Raw genomic sequence first — 21751 nt, forward strand, 5'->3', positions numbered from 1 at the left:
GACTGTCAGCTTCACCAGGATCTCACGGAATGTTGATAAGTTATATGGGAGCTTGATGCCACTGATGTTGAAGTTTAAGATATAATTCCTTTATTAATACTGATAAAAATCTTTGAAGCTGCCAGAGATTCACAAACATCTTTAATTTTAATATTTATTTTTAAATAACTAAAAACCTAATTGTTCCTTTCTCTTAAGTTCCTGGTTTCTTTTAGTCCTGTAGCAGACTTGCCATAATACATTTCAAGTATGTTTTTTGTAGCCCACTTTTATTATTTTTACAAATAACTCAAGGCAGCAAGCAAATCCAACACATCATCTTCCCATTTCCCCCACAACAGCAACCCTATGAGGTGAGTTCGGCTGAGGGTGTATTTGGACCCAGGTCACCCAGCTATGGCAATGGGGGAATTTGAATTCATGGTCTCATGCTTTCCCTAGCCTCTTGCCTTAACCACTAGACTAAACTGGCTCTCAACAGAACTGAAATATGTAAAATAAATTTTGAAATAAATTCATTCTCCAAATTCAGCCTATTATTTGGGTAGTTATTGAAATTCTTAATATATTGGGGAGAAGAGAGACTTATTCCAGAATTGAGCATTTTACATTTCAGACCATTGTTTGGTGGAATTCAAGGCATGGTTCATGTCAGCTGGGCTGTTTACTATATTTTTAAGAGATGTCCCATTTTTTGTGGCATGTTTTTATGGTATTATATGTTGATTTAAAACAGAATAAAGCTTGTTTCTGACAATTAGAATTTTGTCAACATTTATTTTAAGAGGGTTTGAAATCAATTTTGGGCACCACAACTCAAAATGTTTACATAAATCTTTTAAAACTCCAAAGAGGGCTATAATCATTATGGAATAGCTTCAATTATTTGATATGTTAATTCCTAATTACCTAAAATTTGAAGGGGAAAATCTAAGATATAGGAAATATTTTTGTTTATGGTGTGTATAAATGCCAACTGTTGTGGACTTTTTGAAAATAATTGCTAAGCTTTTGCTGAAGACCGACACATTCTTGTTCTTTTGCATTGGAAATTGTAGTCATGTCATTGACAAATACATTCAATAATTTTTACTTGCTATGCTAATTCCCTTAATTTGGTCATTTGCACAAAGTCAATTTTGGTGATTTGATGCTTCTTGCTATGAGAAATTCATGGACTAAATATCCTTGAAGGCGCTGGAATGGTACTGCGGCAGAGATTGGTGGCCAGAGAAATCTAATCAGCAGGCTTTCAAGATAAAGGAGAGATTGTGAGATTGCCCACTTGCACTCTGGATTGCTACGCCTCGTGAACAGACTGCAGAAACTAAGGTGGTTGTAGTTGGGTCATGAGTAAGTGGCTGGGAATAGAAGGATTTCAATCAAGCTCATAACTGATGCAATAATTTCTTAAACACTTTTGGATGTAATTAAGTTACATTTATAGAGGTATTTTTGGAGAGCAGGATAAGAGAATTCAACTTGGTGAATCAATCGTTCTGAATTACAAAAGGGAAAAAAGTTTTTAAAAACTTTGTAAAAAGCATAACATGGAACTAATGTAAGAAAATTTAAGATAAGCTATTTGATTATTTTGTGAAAGTGCTTTTGAACAAATTGGAAAGGGCACTGGAAGATAAAATGGGAAAAAAGAGATAAGCTTTCCTTTTACTTTCTCCCTTGCAACGGAGACACTTTCACTTTTGGATTACAATATTACAATGGCAACCACCAGAAAAGTGGCAAAACAGCAGAGGGAGGAGAGGATCACTAGAGCAATCTTCAGAGAGAATTACACTATACTTTCTTCACGGAATATTTGAGGAATTGGGCAGTATATTAGCTAAATCCCTTAATACTAAATTGACATTTAAAAAAAAACAAAAAGTGGCATTTTGTCCAAAAACATTTAAGGCAGAAGGAAATACATAAGCTAGTCAAAATATGACATTGCATTTTCAATGTCCAAAGGGTTTCAATTATATGAAAACAGACTGGGTGCAATTACATATTTATCTTACTATCTTGAGTTGCTTCAGATTTTATTTATGCTTTTAAAATAGTAATAAAATAGCCAACCAATGTATTTTAAGGATGTGCTTAGAGATGAAATTAAAAAGGAATTAAAAAAAAAACAATTTATACAGGAGAGCAGTCCTGTCATACCTAATACTGTAATTTATTCTTGACTGGAAATATTTATAAAAAATATTCAAGATGCAAATACAGATGTAAAAATGCAGTATGTTATTAGAATGCATAATGTAAGAAATCAGATTACAAATGATAACATTTCTAAAGAAAAAAAAATCCCACAATCAATTCCCAGTAAAAAATTAACTTTTACTCAGTTAAATGAAAACCAGTTCTAGGTCAAGGGCAGTGTATTTAAAAGTGTATTCATTTCTTAAAAAGACATTTCTATTGATTTGTGTTACTGAAGAAATGATGCTAAAATTACAAACAGGTCTAAAGTTGATTAAATGATATCTAGTAAAAACTGGCCATAAAAAAAGAACATATAATTTAGTGTATTGTGCAATTAATTGTTGCAAAGGGCACCGCAAACAACAATCCTGCCCTGTGTCCTAAAATTGCTGCTCATTGGCCTGCAAAATCTTTCACAAACAAGCCAAGAGGTAGAACATTGATGTATCTACAGTAATTCCCTAAACTGGAGTTATCTGTATTATTAGATGCTAGCTGACTAAGGAAAAAATCTTACTGTGGGATATAAATTGTTGAGCATAAACACAAAACCCAGTTTAAATACGAATCCAACAGTCAACTTAATGTCAGCTAGGATATTCCCTTCTTTTATTCACCAAAACAAACTTCCCTGATTATATTGCTCAGGCTGACTCATGCCTCTCAACTCCATGGAGGGTTTAGTACAATACCAATAATGCAAACATCTCCATAGAATATGAACACTTCTGAGCAAAGCCAAATGTACTAAAGAAGAGTGCTGATATTATCCAAATGTTCTGACGGATGGAAAAGGCAGCAGCATCTTAATATTAAGAAAACTAGAGCATGAAGCATTGAAATTATGTTTCTATGAAATTCAGGTTTTTAAGTATACAGACTGTTATCAGGTGAAGATGATTATGGTAGCTGATACACCACCATTAACATGTATAGGAAATGCAGCATCAGTATTATAAAATTAAAATCTTAGGAAGTTAAAAACATGAATTTAAATTTTCTGCTGCTTGGAAAGGATGCTTAGAGAAAGTTAAAACGGGGCCCTTCATTCTACTGCAGGGAATAAAAACCGGCTTGGATGAAATTGTATAATTATCAGCAGAAATAAAAATTGAGATCAGCTGGTAATTATACAATTTCATCCAACCCACTAATGAAAAAGACTAATTTCCACGTACAGAATATCTCAGTGCTTAATGAATGGCGATCCCCTGTGTAGGCAGAGGGAGGAGTTGTACTACTTGCATTGTGAAGAGTGGAATGTAAGTTTGTACTTGGAAGAATAGAAACTTGGAATGCTCCTAGAAAGAGAAGTACACTAACACTCATTCCAGAATACTATGTTGGTCCAATATTACTATTTTTTAATACCTGCTAGTAAAAAAACAAGGGACCCTTTCACATTCTCCTCCCTTTCCCTGTTATTTATAAAAATCTGCAAAGATACACTGAAGAAAGAGATACAGGAAGTGCATTTCCATCCAGTCCAGCTGAGACTTCTGTATTGCTTGGCATTCTACCCAAACACCCAATTATCTGTTCATGTCAGAAGCTGCCCATGACAAAGAGGATCAGTATGGTTTCCTAAAGATTCAGAACCTGTTGGAGCACTTAAGGCTAAACATCTTTAACAATGTCCCCCTAGCAATTGATCTCTCTGTATAAGTGTGTGTGTGTGTGTGTATGGCACAAAGGTATCTATATAGCACAAGAGTACACAGCATGGTTACTGCTGATATTTCAAATGGGGCAGAATATGTTAGAAAGTATACTTTTAACCAAATCCAAAATCCCAGGAGTTTACAAGTCAGCTCCAAAGACAAAGGACTGGCAAAATTCTTTCCGAATGTACTCCAAAGCAAAGTTGCTATTTGATTTCAGCTGTAATAGTTCTGCTTCAATTTGATGTTGGAAGAGATGTTCAAAGCAGGAACTGTATAGCCACGTGAAGAAATCCTTTGTAGGAGATGCAGGAAAGAGCTTGACAAAAGGAGATACATGCAGAATGTGCTTGATGGGAATATTCATCTCCAACTGACCCAATTCCAATACTTTCACTATTGTCTTTATAAATACTGCATTGCTTTCAATACAGTATGGAAACTGTCCACTGGATGCGATGAATTCAGATTAGTCATCTATAGTTGGCAACCAAAAGGCCTGAATAAAAAACAGAGGATAATGTTAATGTTCAAGAAGGTTTGTCTTAAAACAATGCCAAAAACTAACCTACTGCATCAGCAGGCAATCCTGGCTATATTGTGATGGCCACCTAAGCCCTTTATTTAACAGCTATCCAAATGATTATGCAGCAGCTGTGCAGAGACAATATTTTTGTACTCCATCACTAATAGGGAAGTAGCATCAGAGAGGTAACTCAGGTTGCTAGTACTTCCTGCAGGAAGGGCTGGAGGAGTGTACAGCGGTGGGCAACCAGCATTCATGGCCCTTTAGAAATTCAGTTTCTAAACTGTGATACAGTTTTTACTTTGTCAGAATCTTCATATGTTCCCAGGTAACACTGACTGTCTTTAACACTGACTTTTCTGATACTACAATGTGATTGATTTAATGTGATACTACAAGATTGAAACAATGTACCTACACATTTTTCAACCATGACTAGTTCAGTAACGAAGAGTATTCGTAAATGTATATTTGTAAGCAACTTTTTGGCAGAGGAAAAACAGGCTAGAAGAATGTTATGTGTGTGTGTGTGTGTGTGTGTCTGTGTGTATAGCAGTATCTTTATCATCAACACCACTATTACATTTTGAATGTGATCCATTAATACAACTCAAATGTATTTTAAAATAAATTATTTTGGTTTTTATTAAATAAGTGTTGGGAGAACTAAAAAAAAATCAAATTCAGTATACCAATTTGTTATAGCACAGAAACCGAAATGCATATATGTAGGATAAAAACGCATGGTGTTTATTTAAATCAATCTGAGCACCAAACATTTTCTATTTCAACTATTCCAATCCACATTACTTGACTGGCATAGGCCAATGGGATTCTTAAAATGATACCCTTCCATATACCAGGGCTTTTAAATAATACTAAAGGAAGGCTCTACCACCTGAATAGTCATCATCTGGAGTATGTTTTATCACTCTTTTAAAATATTTATTTAAATAGAAAAATAAACATTTTTCTACCTACCCAGAGTGTCATCCAAGTATACAAAAATAATTGTCTATTGTCTAACCTGTGTATGACTCGTGTGTATATGTGTGTGTGTCTTCCTTACAGAAATAACACGTTCATTTGTGACAATGAGAAAAATGGAGCTATAGTATTGCTTCTTTTTTAAATATCGGAGAAACGGCATTTTAGTAATGTATATAAAACAAAGTAGCAGAATGATATCCCATGAGCACCACTTTGCCACTTCTCCAGATCCACGTTCTAGTTGCAGTAATGACTTCAACCAGCCTAACAGGAATTTTCAGAAAATAAAAATGACTGCAGCCCAGTGGCTTTGTTTGAAAATGTCCCTGTCTGCCTAGAAAAAAAGATTAGGGATATTAAGTGGAATACGGGCAGTATATCTGGGTTGCCAAAAATGGATGCTGACTAGTTTTCTACACTTTTCCACTACTATCTCATGGTTGTCCATACCGTTATAACCCATGGAATTATAAGGTACATGACATTAGAGGTCATCTATTCCAACCCTTGTCCAGCGCAGATCTGCTAGAGGTTCTGACCAACTTTGTACAGAAAACCTTGAGCAAAGGAGATCTCACCATATTATGTGTTCGCTTGTTCCACTGGCTAACATGTTGTGCAATCAGAAAGTCCTTCCTGTCATTTAGCTTACCCACAGTTCTTTTAGTTTTAACCTGTTGGTTCTGGTCCTTCCTTCTGGGTCAATATAGAGTAAACCCATTCCTTCTTCAGCATTATTTCAGATATTTGATGATTACTATCTTGTCTCTTAGATGCCTCATGCCAAAGAGTGTACAGACTAGTGGAAAACAAATGCATCTGATTGCTTCCTGGTAAAAAGATATTTTGGAAATAACTATACCTGCTCTGGAAGTTTTTGTTGCATTGTTTTCAATTTGGAAGCCTTTTTTTACAAATAGGCAAGCTCCCCATGGTAGTCATTTTGTGAGATCATTAATAATATGGTCTCAAAATTTCAAAATAATGTAGAGAATTAACAAGAATTACAAAGAAAAGTGATATATTATTGATAATAATCTCTTGATCTTTTTAATTTAAGTACAATCAATCCTGAACGTACCAATAAAAGAATATTTGTAGGTCAAGTCTGAAAAGAGGGGTCCTTGGTGCTCTCTGAGCTTGGTTGTTTTCTTTCAGATGTTGGGTAATGAAACATCTGCAAGAAAACAACCAAACTCAGAAAACACCAAGGTCCCCTCAATCCAGAAGGACTTGAGTTGTTCAGAAATTTGAATCAACTTAGGTTTCCTTACCATATTGGAGCATGCACTGGCAAATGTCATAAACTTGGGGTTGAATTGCAAACAGGTAATGGGTCCTGTGTGTTTCCCATCAAGCACTGCTACCTTCATTCCAGTCTCTCCGTTCCAGACATGAATCTTCCCATCCTCTGATCCTGCAGTTTTAACCAAAATCAACGGAATCAGGACTAATTCATCAAGCAACTCAAGTAAATAGCAATAAATAACACATTGTAGCAAAAATGAAGCACCATATAAAAAAATCCTCCCCAAAAGATACAAACCACTTGGATGCTTTATGGAAGTGACCCTGAAATTATTTTATATAATTGGTGCTGCACTGATATATACATAGGAAATATAACTCTCTTACCAATCATTATAAACTGAGAATCTGGAGTGAATGAAGCTTCCAATGTGACAGCTTTGCTATTATTATATCCCTGTAAAAAGAATAAGATGAATATTAATTTGAGCAAACTCTGAAGAGACAGTAGAGGACAGGTTGGCCTACCGTACTATGGACCATGGAGTCGGACACAATTTAGCGTCTGAACAACAATAACAAAAAACAGTGAGATTGTGACCATAAAATATAACAGAAAAGTTAAAGCTAATTCAAACAAAAAATGATTTGCAATGTCAGTGTGCCCATGAAACCCCTTCCAACCATTGTCCTTGCCATTTCAGGAGAGAAACAGATAAAAAGTCTGCTGAAAGCTTTTAAAAAGGTTTACTCCAAGGAAAATGCCCACTACCAGTGAAGGAGAAAACCACGCTCTGCCCATTCAATAATTCAACAACACTTTTTTTCCTTAAAATACTACATGCATCTATGCTATCACAAGGTTATCCACTCCTATTCTAGAAGATTTAATTCTTCAAAAGCCAGTACAAAATAGTCACAAAATATTTCTTAACTGCCCATCTCCCTCACAAAGGTGATGTACAATATCAAGCACATTTAGTAAAATCAATTGCTATCCCGTTAATCCAAATTTAGGATTAGTCTTGGAAAGATCTGGATCTATGAAAAGTTTGTGTACGAGATTATGGCTGAAAACAGAATGAAAAAGACATCACTCAGAAGGTCATCATCACCATTTTATATTGCCCATTTTCCTGTATTGATCAACTGAGGGCAGCAAGCATTCCTATTGCCTCCTATTTTTCCACAACAACAGTCCTGTGAGGTGGGCTGGATGAGAGAGGCAATGACTGGCCCAAAGTCATCCAGCTGGCTTTGATGTCTAAGGGAGGCCTAGAACTCACATTCTATTTTTAGGCCAAGTGCCTTAACTACTATGCCAAACTACCTCTCAAATTAAGCCTTAATTGATGGGAAAAAAATCTGAACAGCATTACAAGGACATCATCTATAATTTCCCCCAGGAAAATTTAAAAATCGAAGAGTGGAAAAATTGTTACTATCTCTGGACTATTTAAAAATCCAGAATCAGCCACAGAACAGGAGCTTTTTCTTCTTGTCATGATTAATGAGAATATATACTTGTAGCTATAAATGGTTGTGAAATTTAGAATAATTTATTTTTTAACTCCATGGGTTGAAAAGAGTATAAGAGGATGGGAGGATGCTAAAATATAATCTAAAGCGTGATTTTATAAAGTGCTTTTTACTTTATTAATTATCTTTTCATCTCTTTATTCTAGTAGATCTCTTTCAATTAAGAAGTTACTCTCAGATATTCCAGCTTAATGATTCAGTTTTACATAAGGGATGCACCATCAAACCTCAATAAATTCACTTAAGTTTTATTCACTTAATAAAAAGGGGTCAGCAAAAATAACCTGATGAATTAAGTATCCTTATTTTCAGCTACAAAAGTGTCTTCAACTGCAATGCTAACTCAATATTCCATAAATTTTGTCTTAATTTTAAAGAACCCCCAAAACGAAGACCATATGTGGAGATATAGAAATGTCCCTCACTGTAAATGTATGAAGAACTGCTCCTTTAAAGGCATCAATGAGCCGTATGATCCCTCCATTAGTTGAAATAAGAACAAGTTTTCCATCATTGCTGAACTTCAGGCCAGTCCACTCACAGGTTCGGTCATATTGCATATTAAAGGTAGCAAATGGACCCTTCAAAAAAGAAAGACAGATGTTGGCATGCAGCAAAACTATTCCAGATGTTCATACCATTTTGCAAAGAATACCTTACTAGGCAGACTGTGTCTGACTTGGGAAGAATTTTCATTTTCTTAGGCCACAGAACTTGCCAAGGATACCTGAAAATTATTTCTGCTTCAATTCCTAGAAATCCTGAGTTTAATGTTTTGCTTTTATATGTCTGAATATGTTCTGTCCCCGTCTCACACACGCACCCCCACAGACAGGCAACAGTTAAAGAACTCAGCCGACAACAGTTTATCCAGTATCAGAATTGGCAGCAACTCAGTGGCTGGCTGCCAGGTATTCTTTACTCACGAGGGGGGAGTTTCTCCCTTCGTCCGGGAACAAAGCCAATACATAATAATCAACTAAGTCCAGTAAATACAAAGGTCATCCGATATCCGTTTTTTGCTTGTCACAGAGCTGAACCGGCCACCACACCCTCTTTTAATACCCTGTGGAGTGTGGTCCAGTGACTCAGCCTAATCCCTGGCACGCCTCTTCTTCTGCTGCGCGCGCTTATCTCTGCGACGCTGCCGAGGGTCCAGCCAAGACTCATCTTCCTCATTACTGTCCACCTGTGGCTGCATGGATGTGCTTGGACCCGGGCCTATCTCTTGACTTTCGGAGGAGACCGAAGGCATTGCCAAAGAGGAGGGTCCTGGAGAGGGAGGCCTTGCCAACTCCTCTCCTTCACTCTTGGAGTCCTCTCCTGCCGATAACACAGGCTCAGGCTCAGGTAACGGAGCCACAACAGAATATTAAATCTACAATCCTAGGAATTTCACCTCAGAAAAGATGCCATATTCAAAATGCATTTAAACATTACATATTATTTACCTTATCAAAGGAGCGAAGATCATAAAGTTTCACCATTTCGGAATTGACCCCAGCTGCAAAAATCAGCCCCTCTGGATCAAATGAGCATACAGGTTTTCCTTGTGGATGCATCAGACCCTAGATTTTGAATACACACACACACACATATATATCCATCCAGAATTCAATATAAGATGAGCAACTATATAAATGTTGTAAGTAACACACACACACCTTTGTGAGCTGCACTAGTTGCCTGTTTTCCTCAAGGCATTGATCTATAAAGCCATTTTTGGTGTTGGGCCAAATTACTTCAGGGACTGTCTGTCTTCCATAGTTAGTTGCTTGGCTTATTCAATCTCCAAGTTCCTTTGACTATTAAGCAATATGAGCTACTGGGACTCTGGAAGCAGCATTTCTCTGCTGCAGCACATGTCCTCTAGAATGAGCTTTCTCCCAAAATCTGATTGACTGATCCCACCTATTGGTGTTTCAAAGGAATTTGAACACCGTGCTGTACACCTGAGTCTTTGAGTTGTATAGGTTTGTGTCACTTTCATTTCTATTAGGTACTTGTCATCCTTGTCATATTTTATTTTTGTCTCTCGCTGTATTTTTTATTTTGTTTTGAATAGTTGTACTTGTGGGCTGCCCGGAGTCATTGGGAGTTGGGCAGGGTGCAAATTTAAATAATAACAATGATTAATTAAAGCCATGATTTGTTAGAAGCATCCATGGTGGATCTATATTAATTCTCAAACTGCTTTTTATCAAAATACAGTAATCTATTTAAATAAAGTGATAGCATCTCTAACAGAAATGCAAAATAATCATTTCTGAAATACTGCTTTTTGTTAAAAGGATGTGATCTAGAAATGTACTGAAATGTTTGGGCTTCTTTTTTATTAAGTAATTAAAAAATTCAGGCAAAAAAGTCAAAAGTACAAACATAAATACACACGCATATTTGTGTATTTGAAGGAATTTTTTTTTTTTTAATTTGATTTATATGCCGCCCTTCTCCGGAGACTCAGGGCGGCTTACAATGCTTTAAGCAATAGCCTTCATTCTTTTGTATATTTTTATACAAAGTCAGCTTATTGCCCCCACAAACTGGGTCCTCATTTCACCTACCTTAGAAAGGATGGAAGGCTGAGTCAACCTTGAGCCTTGGAGAGATTCGAACCAGCAGAAATTGCAGGCAGCTGTGTTAATAACAGGGTGCACTAAACCCTTGTACTATCAAGGCTCTTATTTGAAAAAAACAATTAAAAAGAATAGATCAATTGATATTTTGGTAGCCCCTCCCTTTTTCCTCCAGCCATTAATTGTTACTTTACACTTTACTTTGGACATTGTTACTAATTTTGGTTTGAATCCTTTTAATTTTTGCTATTACTATTATAATTATTCAAAACTATTTGTTTTTCTTAATAATCACCTAAGAGAAAGTGCACTTTTCAATAAGCGAGACTTAGGCTTGAGGTGTGTGTGTGTGTGTGTATCTATTGTTTATATCTATTACTACACTGGAAATAAAGTCTGTAATCTACAATCTACACAACACTTGAAATACATTAACATACTTCATGTGGACTTTTAGAAGTTTACCTGACAATTTGGTGACCGAAGATCCCAAAGTCTGATAGTCTTATCAAGTGAGCCAGATATAAAGGTATCATCCACTGGAGACATAGATAAAGCAACAACTCTGAAATGAAGAGAAAAAAATAATATAGCCAAAGCAGTCTGCATCATATGCCATATATATTTTATTCTTCAAAAAAAGGTGAAAATTTAGGCAATGTAAGTAAAAACAGAACAAAATCTATTGTGGATTAGTTATGACTCTTACGTGTTTAATTCTTCCTATAGCTAAAGCAATATACAATTATATGCTATATTCTACTCATCTTACCTCTTGCTATGTCCTGGAAAGTATCTAATGTATTTATTGTCATGAAGAGAAAGGTATCTGATAGTATCTGTATGGAAACATCAACAAGGCAAACATTATATACAAGTACTTTCTAATGCAGCTTGCTTATTAGAGTAAGACTTTTGTTAATATTGCACATCTCACATTTTAATAATGGAATTAACTACCGTGTTTAAGTTCATACACATTCAGCCATGAACACAGTTTCTAGTTCACCCATGCATACAAAGATTTAGTGCTATGTATGAATTCAGGTATATGGTTTGGTATTTTATATGAACTAAACACATATAAAATCACAGTGAAAATAAATCATGGCATGTAAAACCAATCAGCTATTGTGGGTGTAAACAATACGGTCACGAAGTGTAACTTTCTGTAAGAATCTGGCTCAAAAAGATACATTATTTCTATATCCACAGATACAGAACCAGAATTCATTTCTAGCTCAGTAATTGCTATAAAAATGTGTATATGAAACACTGATTACACCTTATAATATAAAGCAGATAAACAATGTAAAAGGAAATAATTTAGTAGCATTTATAAACCATGAATATGAAATAAAAAATAATGTGTAATATTTTATTGCACCATTTCTTAACTGATTTAAATTTAGATGATTATTAAATATAGGTTGAATGCATTGGAAGGTTGCTAAATTATAGGACTTTCTTAAAAAAAAAATTACCAGTAGGTGATCAAGTCTCAAAGTATATGTAAGTCAGCTGGTACAACAGATTAAGTATACTTTCCCTATAGGATAATAAATCAATTTTCCTTTCTTCAAAGATAAACTAAATGATATCAATTTATGCCTGCAGGCTCATATTTCTGCAGTTTTTCTGTTTCGTGGAAATAATCTGCTTCAGGATTTTCCGATGAATCAGCAAGCATTTATTCCAAGGCATAGTTTTACAGAGAAACATGAATGAACAAGATTAGACCTAAAAGTTTGAAGAGCCGACTCTCCACAAACAAAAGAGCTACAAGAAAATCTGCAACATATACAAGCATTTGAGACAAACTGGTGCTTTCCAGAGAACAACTGTTACCTGGCACCAAACAAACATGGGCAGGAAATCTCTTCTTGTAGTCGTAAAGCTCTGCCCCAGGCAAGGCAGTGGCCTGTACAGTTATCTCCTGTACCGGGTGGTATCATAGACCCTCAAACTGTACAAACTACTACCTCAGCCTGGAACCAGGCAATGTGCAGTAAGCAGAAGAAAAGCTAAAAAATCAAGAATTCTTCATAAAGGATGGTATTAGAGTAGACTTGGTTCACATTCAAGGTATAATTCAGACACACTAATTTCTAGCAGGAAAAAAGAAAATTAATTTATCTGTGTCTCTTCTGTATGCTTTCTCACAAGAAAAATGGCCAAAATATTTCCATTACTATGTATTAAATACAGTGATTAACATAACATAACATAACATAACATAACATAACATAACATAACATAACATAACATAACATAACATAACATAACATAACATAACATAACATAACATAACAGCTCTTCTCAAATACTTTTTTTTAACATCAAGCATTTGGAAAGCAAAGAAATAATATGATCAGGATTATTCCACCTGTATCATTTTACAGCATATGAAATTAATTCCCAGTGAAAGAAGGCGAATATATGTGTCCAGGGATAATGTTGCATGATCCAATTTTGGTTGGTCACCCGAACCAGAATTTTAATCTTCTGAACTTTTGCTGGAGCCCATCTTCAGGAAACATCTCTCTAGAGAGAAGTTCCCTGAAGATGGGCTCCAGCAAAAGTCCAAAAGCTCAGAAGACAAAACCTTGGGTCCCGGGACGGAGCCAGATTGGACCTTGCTTCTCAGTCTCATAAATTTGTGATACAAACAGGAAAGTAATAGTAACATAGAGTAAATAATGTAGATTAAGCACAAAAATGAGTTACATACAAAGATGCATTAAAATGTTCCATCCAATAGCCATATGGCATCATCAATACACATTCACTGCTAATGTGATATATTAGATATGATACATCTACAGTGTGCTCTGGGACCGACTTGCTGGTCAGAAATTTCTCTGTCATTAACATGGCCTGGTTACTGGGCTAGAACTATATAAATCTATATTTTATTAAAGCTTTTAATTTTTAAAACATTAAATAATGTTGATCCAGCAATAAAACCCAGTTAATAGAAGCAATCATTCAATCTTGGTTTCACATTATAACAGCTGCAGAACTAAAGGACTTGGTTCACTCCATGGAAAGACATTGTAAGGCCGTAATTCATGCTAAAGGTTACCCAACTAAGTATTAACTGACGTGATAATTTTTGTATATCTCGTTTTTTCTATGTGTTTCTCTTTTCTTCTTTATAACAGCTTGTAATTGCTATTCTAATAGCAAATCCTTCATAAAAGTTATTGCATTACATTCTTGATTGAATTATCTTTCCACTGATATATAAATTTTATGGTACTACTCCAAAAAAAGGTGGTGTTATTAGCTAGTTTTAGAAAATACACTTTTCCTAAAAGGTTTCCACAATTTTGGCCACTACCGTATACCTGTTTTTTTTTAGGTCTCTAACTGGTTTCCAATTAGCTTCCAGGTACAATTTAAAGTGCTAGTTTTTACCTATAAAGCCATTTATTCCTTGACACCTACCCTGTTTTCCCCAAAATAAGACATCCCCTGATAATAAGCCCAATCGGGCTTTTGAGCACATGGCAATAAGGCCAAGCGCTTATTTCAGGAGTCAAAAAAATATAAGACAGGGTCTTATTTTTGGGAAAACATGGTAGTTACTTGCAGGACTGCGTTTCCTCACTAGAGTTGGTTTCAGCACTTCAAATCATGCCAGAAGCAGCTGTTTGTCTCCTATTTGGGGTAAGTTAGGGGAAAAAACCCAGAAGTTTTGTTTTTCCATGATGGGACTGGCCCTCTGGAAAGACCTCTACATAGAGATTTTTCCATCTCCAACATTGTCCACTTTCTGAAAAAAAATGAGGTTCTTTTTCCTAGAGGGTCTTTGGGCCCTGAAGTTATGAATTAGGTCTGGGTTCAATTGACCTATGTTTATTTTATAACTCCCTGTAGTTTGTAAGCCACTCAGTTTTATGATTGTAGCAGAATACAAATTTGTTCAATAATAATAATCCAACAAATATTTTATTAGTTGAGGATAGCAATGAACCAAAAGTAAAAACTGCTGTCTGTGAAGGAATTAGAAAAAGCAAAACATATGGAAAACTAGTTGTTACCAAAGAATCAGGAGGAAACATATGAAAAGGAGGCCCTGCAAGAAAAAGACATGCCAACTAGATGTAAATTTTCAAAATGCAGAGATTTTCAAGTTAAAATTTTTACTTTGTGCTACTTCAGACTTTACAGAAACATGTAAAGGATTTTAGGCCTTAATGACATTTGCGTGTTGTTTATTGTTGCTATGAAAGGTATACAAGGACTCCAGAGTAAATGAAGAAATTGCTGAATTAGGCAAAAAGAACTTGCAGAAACCCAAAGCTTTTTAAGGGAAATTTTGAAAGGATAAAAATAAGTGAAAAACTGTTGCTTAAATGGATAAGCGAGTCTATGGGGATTGATATGCTTAAGAGGATATTTGTTTGCTTTGATAAAGGACAATGATTTGCATTGTTACTGATATGCACTCTTCCAATAAAGTATATAATTTACTGTCATCTAATGGTCTGGATGAAGCAGGAAAGAGAAGTAGCCTGTTTCTCTTGTTTGCAAGTTAAAGCAATAAAAGCCATCCCATTAAATGTACAATTTATTCCTTGACAAAAAGTTTGTTAATTGTTCAAAGAATAGAGAAACTTCTTTTTAACTGATATTAAATTGCTAGTGTATGCTTGCACTTCATTCTGGTTTACTTCTGACTCAAAGCTGATCAGGAAACTACCTTAAACAGTGCTTTAAAATTAGGATTTGAAATTAAGAAACATTACATTATCAAGTAACAGCTTCAATGAATACACTATTAATTTCAATCAAAATCAGTCTTCTTAAATCTTCAATACTTATTAAAGTGTTAAAACATCCAATATGCATAGGCAATATCAGGAAGAATGGCTCACTTACCATCTATTTTATTGGAACTGTATACAACCGTGTTGGCAGCATGAGTGTATCTGATGAGATCAACTCCATATTTTTTACTATAAAGTGTTCTCTTGGGCCTGCCAAGGGGGAAAAAAATATTATAGAGAAATTCCATTTTGCCATACAGGTAGTCCTTGACTTAATGACCATAATTGAGCCCCAAATTTCCATTGCTAATCAAGGCAGTTGTTAAATGAGTTTTGCCCCATTTATGGCTTTTTTTGTCAGTGCAGTTTTGAAGTGAAGCATGTGGTCATTAAATGAATCTGGCGTTTCCCCATTGACTTTGTTGTTGGAACCTGGCTCGGAAGGTTATAAATGGTGATTTAAATTTATAATTTAAATTTAGTCCTTTCATGTAAGTCTAGATGTAATACCTTGCAAGGCATGGAGGTGCTACAGACACAAAATGAAAGAATAGTCTGTTGTTTTTTATGATTAGCTTTCCACAAATTAGAAGAAGAGCTGGAAGCACCCCTCTTTTTAACCCAAATATTTAGGGAACTATAACAAGCTCTTTGATATAGTCTAACTTGGAAAATGCTGGTCACTTTAATGATAACATTTAACTAAACTTTTAAATTTGAAATAAAATCCAGGACTAATTGTATTTTATTTCTAAACATATTGGTAATACTATTATTGAATTATAATCTATGTTGCTCCCTAGACTGGCGCACAGCAAAAAAGCTCCTCTTTGAGAGAGATGAGCAGTTTAGAAATATGAAACATAAATAAATAAAACAGGATGCAATTTTAACAGTGACAAAGGAGAGGGTTAACAATGTGGTTAGTATTGATACTATGTTTGCACAAGGTTTCAGTTCTAAGATGATATTTATGTATTTATGAGGCATATGCCTGCTTGTCCGAACAGCAATAACTGTGGGCAACTCACTCCAACAGCAATAAAAACATAAAAGAAGCAATGAAAACCAGCATCCATAAAACAACTTCTGGCGCTCTAAGCAGCGCTCCCTTATACATAAACAGTCAGAATCACTGGGCTCCAGCCTTACTCCATCCCAATGCTTGGGAGAAAAGCCAATTCTTTAAAGCTTTTTGGAAGGTCAAAGTGATAGGAGCTGTGTGGATTTTAGTGCCTGGCAAGAATATTTGTTCCTGTTACCAGAAAAGTAGCTGAAGTAAAGCTATTTTTCTTGGCTGAAAAGTCAAAAACACATCATTTCTCTGCAAGCTATCCAAAACCCCATTTAAGAGTATAAGCTGGTGCAGAAAAAACAAAAATCACATCCTACCACTACCATTATTTTAGATTTTAAGCCATCTAAGTTAATAAAAGGGTCATGAAATCTTGAAAGTTAACCAACAAAGGATTTCTGGATATTTTCCCTGATATTCAACCGGTCTCCTTTTTGTTTTATATGTTAAACTGCATTCAAACTAATTATCAATAACATTTACTTGAGACGATACAGTACCTATCTAAATAAGAATTAGCAATTCATTATAAGTTTGAAGATTTAACAAATTTGCTTATTCTTACTTAAGGAAGTGAGAAGTTCAGCCTCATGCTCAAAAATTGAAAAATGCCTGGCAAGCGTGAAGGTCAAATACTTTGCTGACAGATAAGGTTTTGGATTTGGGACAAGATAACACTGATAGTTTACAGCAAATGTAAACTCTATGCCTAATTATAAAAAAACAGACAATATCTATCTCCAACTTCACTATCCACTTCATTAAAATCCACTAATATGAAACTGCATTTGCAATAATGATCCCCATCATTGAGTCCCAGCTATACAGAAAAATAAATATAGCGCAGTTCTTGAAGTAATTACAGCTACAATTTCATTTCTATTGGTTCATAGCAGTGAAAGTATGGTCAGTTAGCAAATAATTGCCTGGTGTGATTACTAAATTAGCTAAGGTCATAAAGGAAAATATTTGTAGCTCAGAGGTGAAATGAGTTCTTGGTGCTTTCTGAGCATGGCTGTTTTCTTGCAGATATTTCCTTACCCAAACTAGGATACCAAAAGACTAGCAGAACGCATCCATGAGACACAATGAGAACTCCATCATTTCCAGGGTGGATTTGATTTAAATCGAGTTGATTTAAATCACAATTTAAATCATGATTTAAATCACTAGTAAAAAGGCTTGATTTAAATCAACTCGATTTAAATCATAATTTTTAAAGAGAAACTGTCATCTCTGCTACTCCTTTGACCCACTGTTGACTCACCGATAGTCCCAGTGTTGCAGAATATACAGCCTCATGCTACATAACTAAGCTCCATTTCATGCTGAATAAACTAAATTATTTATGTATCTTAAACAGAAAACTATCTTATGATAGATTTTTACCCCAAAAGTTTATTAAAATAAATTCGATAAAACTCAAAAAAATCCGATTTAAATCAAAAAAATCTGATTTTTTTATTTTTTTAAAAAAAAATCATTGATTTTTATCCACCCTGATCATTTCACAACCTATGAACAGACTTAACCACAGTTTCAACTGGGAAACTGTGACCATCCTAGACCAGGAGTCTGCAACCTTAAACACTCAAAGAGCCATTTGGACCTGTTTCCCACAGAAAAGAAAACACTGGGAGCCACAAAACCTGGGTGGGCATGGCCAACTCGATATCACTCACTCTCACCCAGTCACATGACTCCCCCCAGCCACGCCTACCCAGGTTTTGTGGCTCCCGGTGCTTTCTTTTCTGTGGGGAAACATGTATCTCTCTCTCTCTGTCTCTCTCTCTCACTCCTTGTCTCTTTCTCTCTGTCATCTCTCTCTTTCTCTCTCCCTCTGTCTCTCATTCTTTCTCTTTCTCTCTCTCTCTCTCTCTCTCTCTCTCTCTCTCTCTCTCTCTCGTGTGCGTGTGTGTGTGTGTGTGTGTGTGTTCCCTCTTGAACCATTTCCAAAAACAGGTGAGGGTTGTTTTTTTTTTTTTTTTACTGTTGTTCTTTCTTCTTTTTTGGGGTGCTTTTTACTATATGATTTAAATCAAGAGTCATTTCAAGTTCCCAGATAAATGAAGCTTTTCGTCCCCCTGCTATAAGCTCCCTGTCGGCTGAACCCACCACCGGCTGGCCCCGCCTCTCGCCCTCCCCTCCTAGTCACTCCTCGCCTGGCCTGAAAAGCTCTCCACCCCGAGACACTGGCCTGGCCCGGCTGCAGCTAACGCTCCGTGTCATAACGGGCTTCATGAGGAGGAGGGGACACCATCTCCCCCATTGTGAAGCATGCTAAATTTAACTGTGCTGCGAAAGCAGCGGGCAGACTATGGAGGTGGTGAAAGCAGCGACCACAGCCAGGCTGGACCAGTGTCTTGGGGCAGAGAGCAAGTCATGCATCTCCCTGAGTGAACGAGGTGCACACAGCACCAACAAGGGCTGGAAGAAGTGCCTGTGAAACCCAACAAGTGCAGGGGTGCTTCGCTCCCACTCTGGAATATGGAGCGAGTCTCCATACCCCACTGTCACCCTTACTTCCTCAGGGCAGGCGAGGAGTGACTGGGAGGCAAGGGCAAGTGGCGCGGCCAGTCAGTGGTGGGTTCAGCTGACAGGGAGCCACAGCAGGGGGACGAAAGAGCCACATGCGGCTCTGAAGCCACGGGTTGCTGACATCCATCCTAGACCAACTTGAGTTCCTGGAAGCCTGGCTCTCCTGACAAATCGGCCATCAACAGGCACATAGAAATAAACAACATCTACATACCTTTCAAAAGAGACAAACGAAAAAGGAAACATAAAGACCAGAACACAACCTCACCAATAACCAACACCCAGATGAGCATAGATTAATACCAAGATTAATACCAGACCTGCAGTCAAGAAGTAAACAATACCCCAATCAAGGAACTGTCAAGCAAGCTAACAATAAACATCCCAAAAGAATAATCACCAAGATCACTCCCAGTAACACTGATAGGGCAAGCCACTAGACTAGCATATAAACTGAGAGCAAACCCCATTCCTTACTAGCACCAATGATGTTACCTACAGTATTTTGGATAATGAAATTTCTGCAAGAAAATAACCAAGCTCAGAGAGCACCAAGCATCTCTCATAGTTAAGCCCACTTCATACTTCACTATTAACCCTAAGGTGAATATGTTTTTGAATAGTGTCTCAAACTATTCACAGTATATCTATAAATATTCTTGCAAACTGTAACCTAAGTTCCCCACCAGTATAATACTGTCCGACACAGCCTACGTTTGATTACCAAATGCACACACTGCCCATTTTACTAAGTGACTCTGGGCAGTTTACATACAAATACAAAATAAATAACACTCCTTGCAATGGTGAGAAATTTAAGAGGACAGTCCTGACCTAGATTTAAGAGCTTTTGGGATGCTGCCACAGGAGACTCATTGATACTTTATACCATTCTAATTATTTACAAGTCTACACAACCGAAAGACTCAATGAAAGCCGCTACAAAAATTGAAAGTCAGCACCCTCCTAATGATGGACAGGAGTTTTAAACGGAGGTGCCTTTCATATATTTAAAAATATACATTCTGGGTTAGAATGACTAAAATTCCAATTTAGCGGAATATGAACATGAACAAGAGTTTAAGAAGGGTAAAAGGCGAAAGATTTATACGATCTGAAGAGAAACCAGAGTATTTCAACTGAGACCAGAGGTCTACTTATTAGGAATAAATCCTGGGGGAATAAGAAAAATAGACTGGCACCTTTTTATACATATTACCACTGCGGCTAGAATTGCATACACGTAATTTTGGAAAGGGAAAGAAGTACCATCGGAACAGATGATTATTAAAAAAAATTTTGTGGTGTGCAGAATATGATAGATTAACATATACTCTTAAAGATAGACAAGAATCAACTTTCAATCAAAGCTGGGATAAATGGTCCAAATGGATAGAAGCAAAAATGCCATGAGGTAGATGTTAGGAAAGCATATAGCATAGATTTGTTGATACTAAGCTAAATATATATATACGGTAATACAAGATGCAAGAAGATTAACAAGTGTAAGATGCAATGTGGAAAATTTAATCGAAGATGTAGTATGATGGTATGCGATGTTACTTAGGAACTCTATGTATATGGGGGTTGAATCAACCCTAGTTTTATGTATGTGATTTTGTTTTGTTATCGTCTTCTTTTTGGGTTTTTTTTTTGTCTTCAGCTTATAATAAATTTTTTTAAAAAAAAGAGTTTAAAAAGGGTATGTTTAACTTAAGGCTTATAAGCACATCTTTTTCCAGAGCGAGATAATAATAATAATAATAATAATAATAATAATAATAATAATAATAATAATAATAATAGTCCCTGGTTTCTTCTACTTTCAGACCTTGTCCCTGCAACGCAAAGCCTCAGAGATGCACCTGAGCATCCACCTAAAAAAGCAACGTCTCTCTCTCTCCCCTCCCCACTGCTTCCAACCCCCCCCCCCCCCCCACACACACACCGTTTAAAAGCTCAAAGGAGCCGCTCTTTGTGGCCTTGGGCTTTGGATGGATGGAAAGAAAAGCCGCTTCTCTGCTTCGGGATCCACGTCCCGCCTTCCTCAATCCACAAAGGCCTGCTGTACATGGCCTCTTTTTTCCCGCGAAGAACTCCTCGCATCCTTCCCCCCCCCCACACACACCCACCCACCCCGCCACTCACTTTCCCTCCTGGCAGTCGTAGAGCACGATGGAGTCGTCGTCGCTGCTGGAGATGACGGTCTCGCCATTGGGGCTGAAATCGAAGCAGTTGATCTTGTCCGAGTTCTCGCGGAACACCTTGGCCACGCGGAAGCTCCGCAGCACGTTGTCCGTCAGCTTCATGCCGCCTCCGCCGCCTCCGTCACGGGGAAAGGGAGCCAGCGGGGCCTGCGCGCCGGACAAGGCTGAGAGGTGAAGCGGAGTCGGTCGGGCAGGACTAAGCCTGCGGCGGGGGAGTGGGGACGGGAAAGGCGGGAAAAGAAAGCCGAGCCGGCGAAGGAGCGAAGCGATTTTGCCCACGGGCGGATTCCACTCAGGCTGCGGGAAGGAGGAGGCGGGGGCGGCAATTCCGGCTCATTGTGTCCGCCATTTTGCGGCTTTAAGGGCGGCGGGGAGACGGGGGTGTCGGCGGTGTCGGCACGCGTAGGA

General features: G+C 37.0%; 1 protein-coding gene across 1 annotated transcript; it reads right to left on the reverse strand.

Annotated features, from left to right (window-relative positions):
• Positions 1 to 2158: 2158 nt before the first annotated feature.
• Positions 2159 to 21707, reverse strand: WDR82 (WD repeat domain 82). Its single transcript, XM_070937058.1, has 9 exons — positions 21285 to 21707; positions 15636 to 15733; positions 11521 to 11587; positions 11214 to 11313; positions 9624 to 9740; positions 8598 to 8753; positions 7021 to 7090; positions 6660 to 6802; positions 2159 to 4368 (listed from the first exon to the last, which is right to left on the reverse strand). Exons 1-9 carry the CDS (start codon positions 21443 to 21445, stop codon positions 4339 to 4341), a joined length of 942 nt encoding a protein of 313 aa, XP_070793159.1. The 5' UTR covers positions 21446 to 21707; the 3' UTR covers positions 2159 to 4338.
• Between the last annotated feature and the right edge of the window lie 44 nt (positions 21708 to 21751).

This window comes from Pituophis catenifer, unplaced genomic scaffold (genome assembly GCF_029215685.1).
Source record: "Pituophis catenifer annectens isolate HBS135680 unplaced genomic scaffold, rPitCat1.0.hap2 SCAF_2, whole genome shotgun sequence".
Lineage (NCBI taxonomy): Eukaryota > Metazoa > Chordata > Lepidosauria > Squamata > Colubridae > Pituophis > Pituophis catenifer.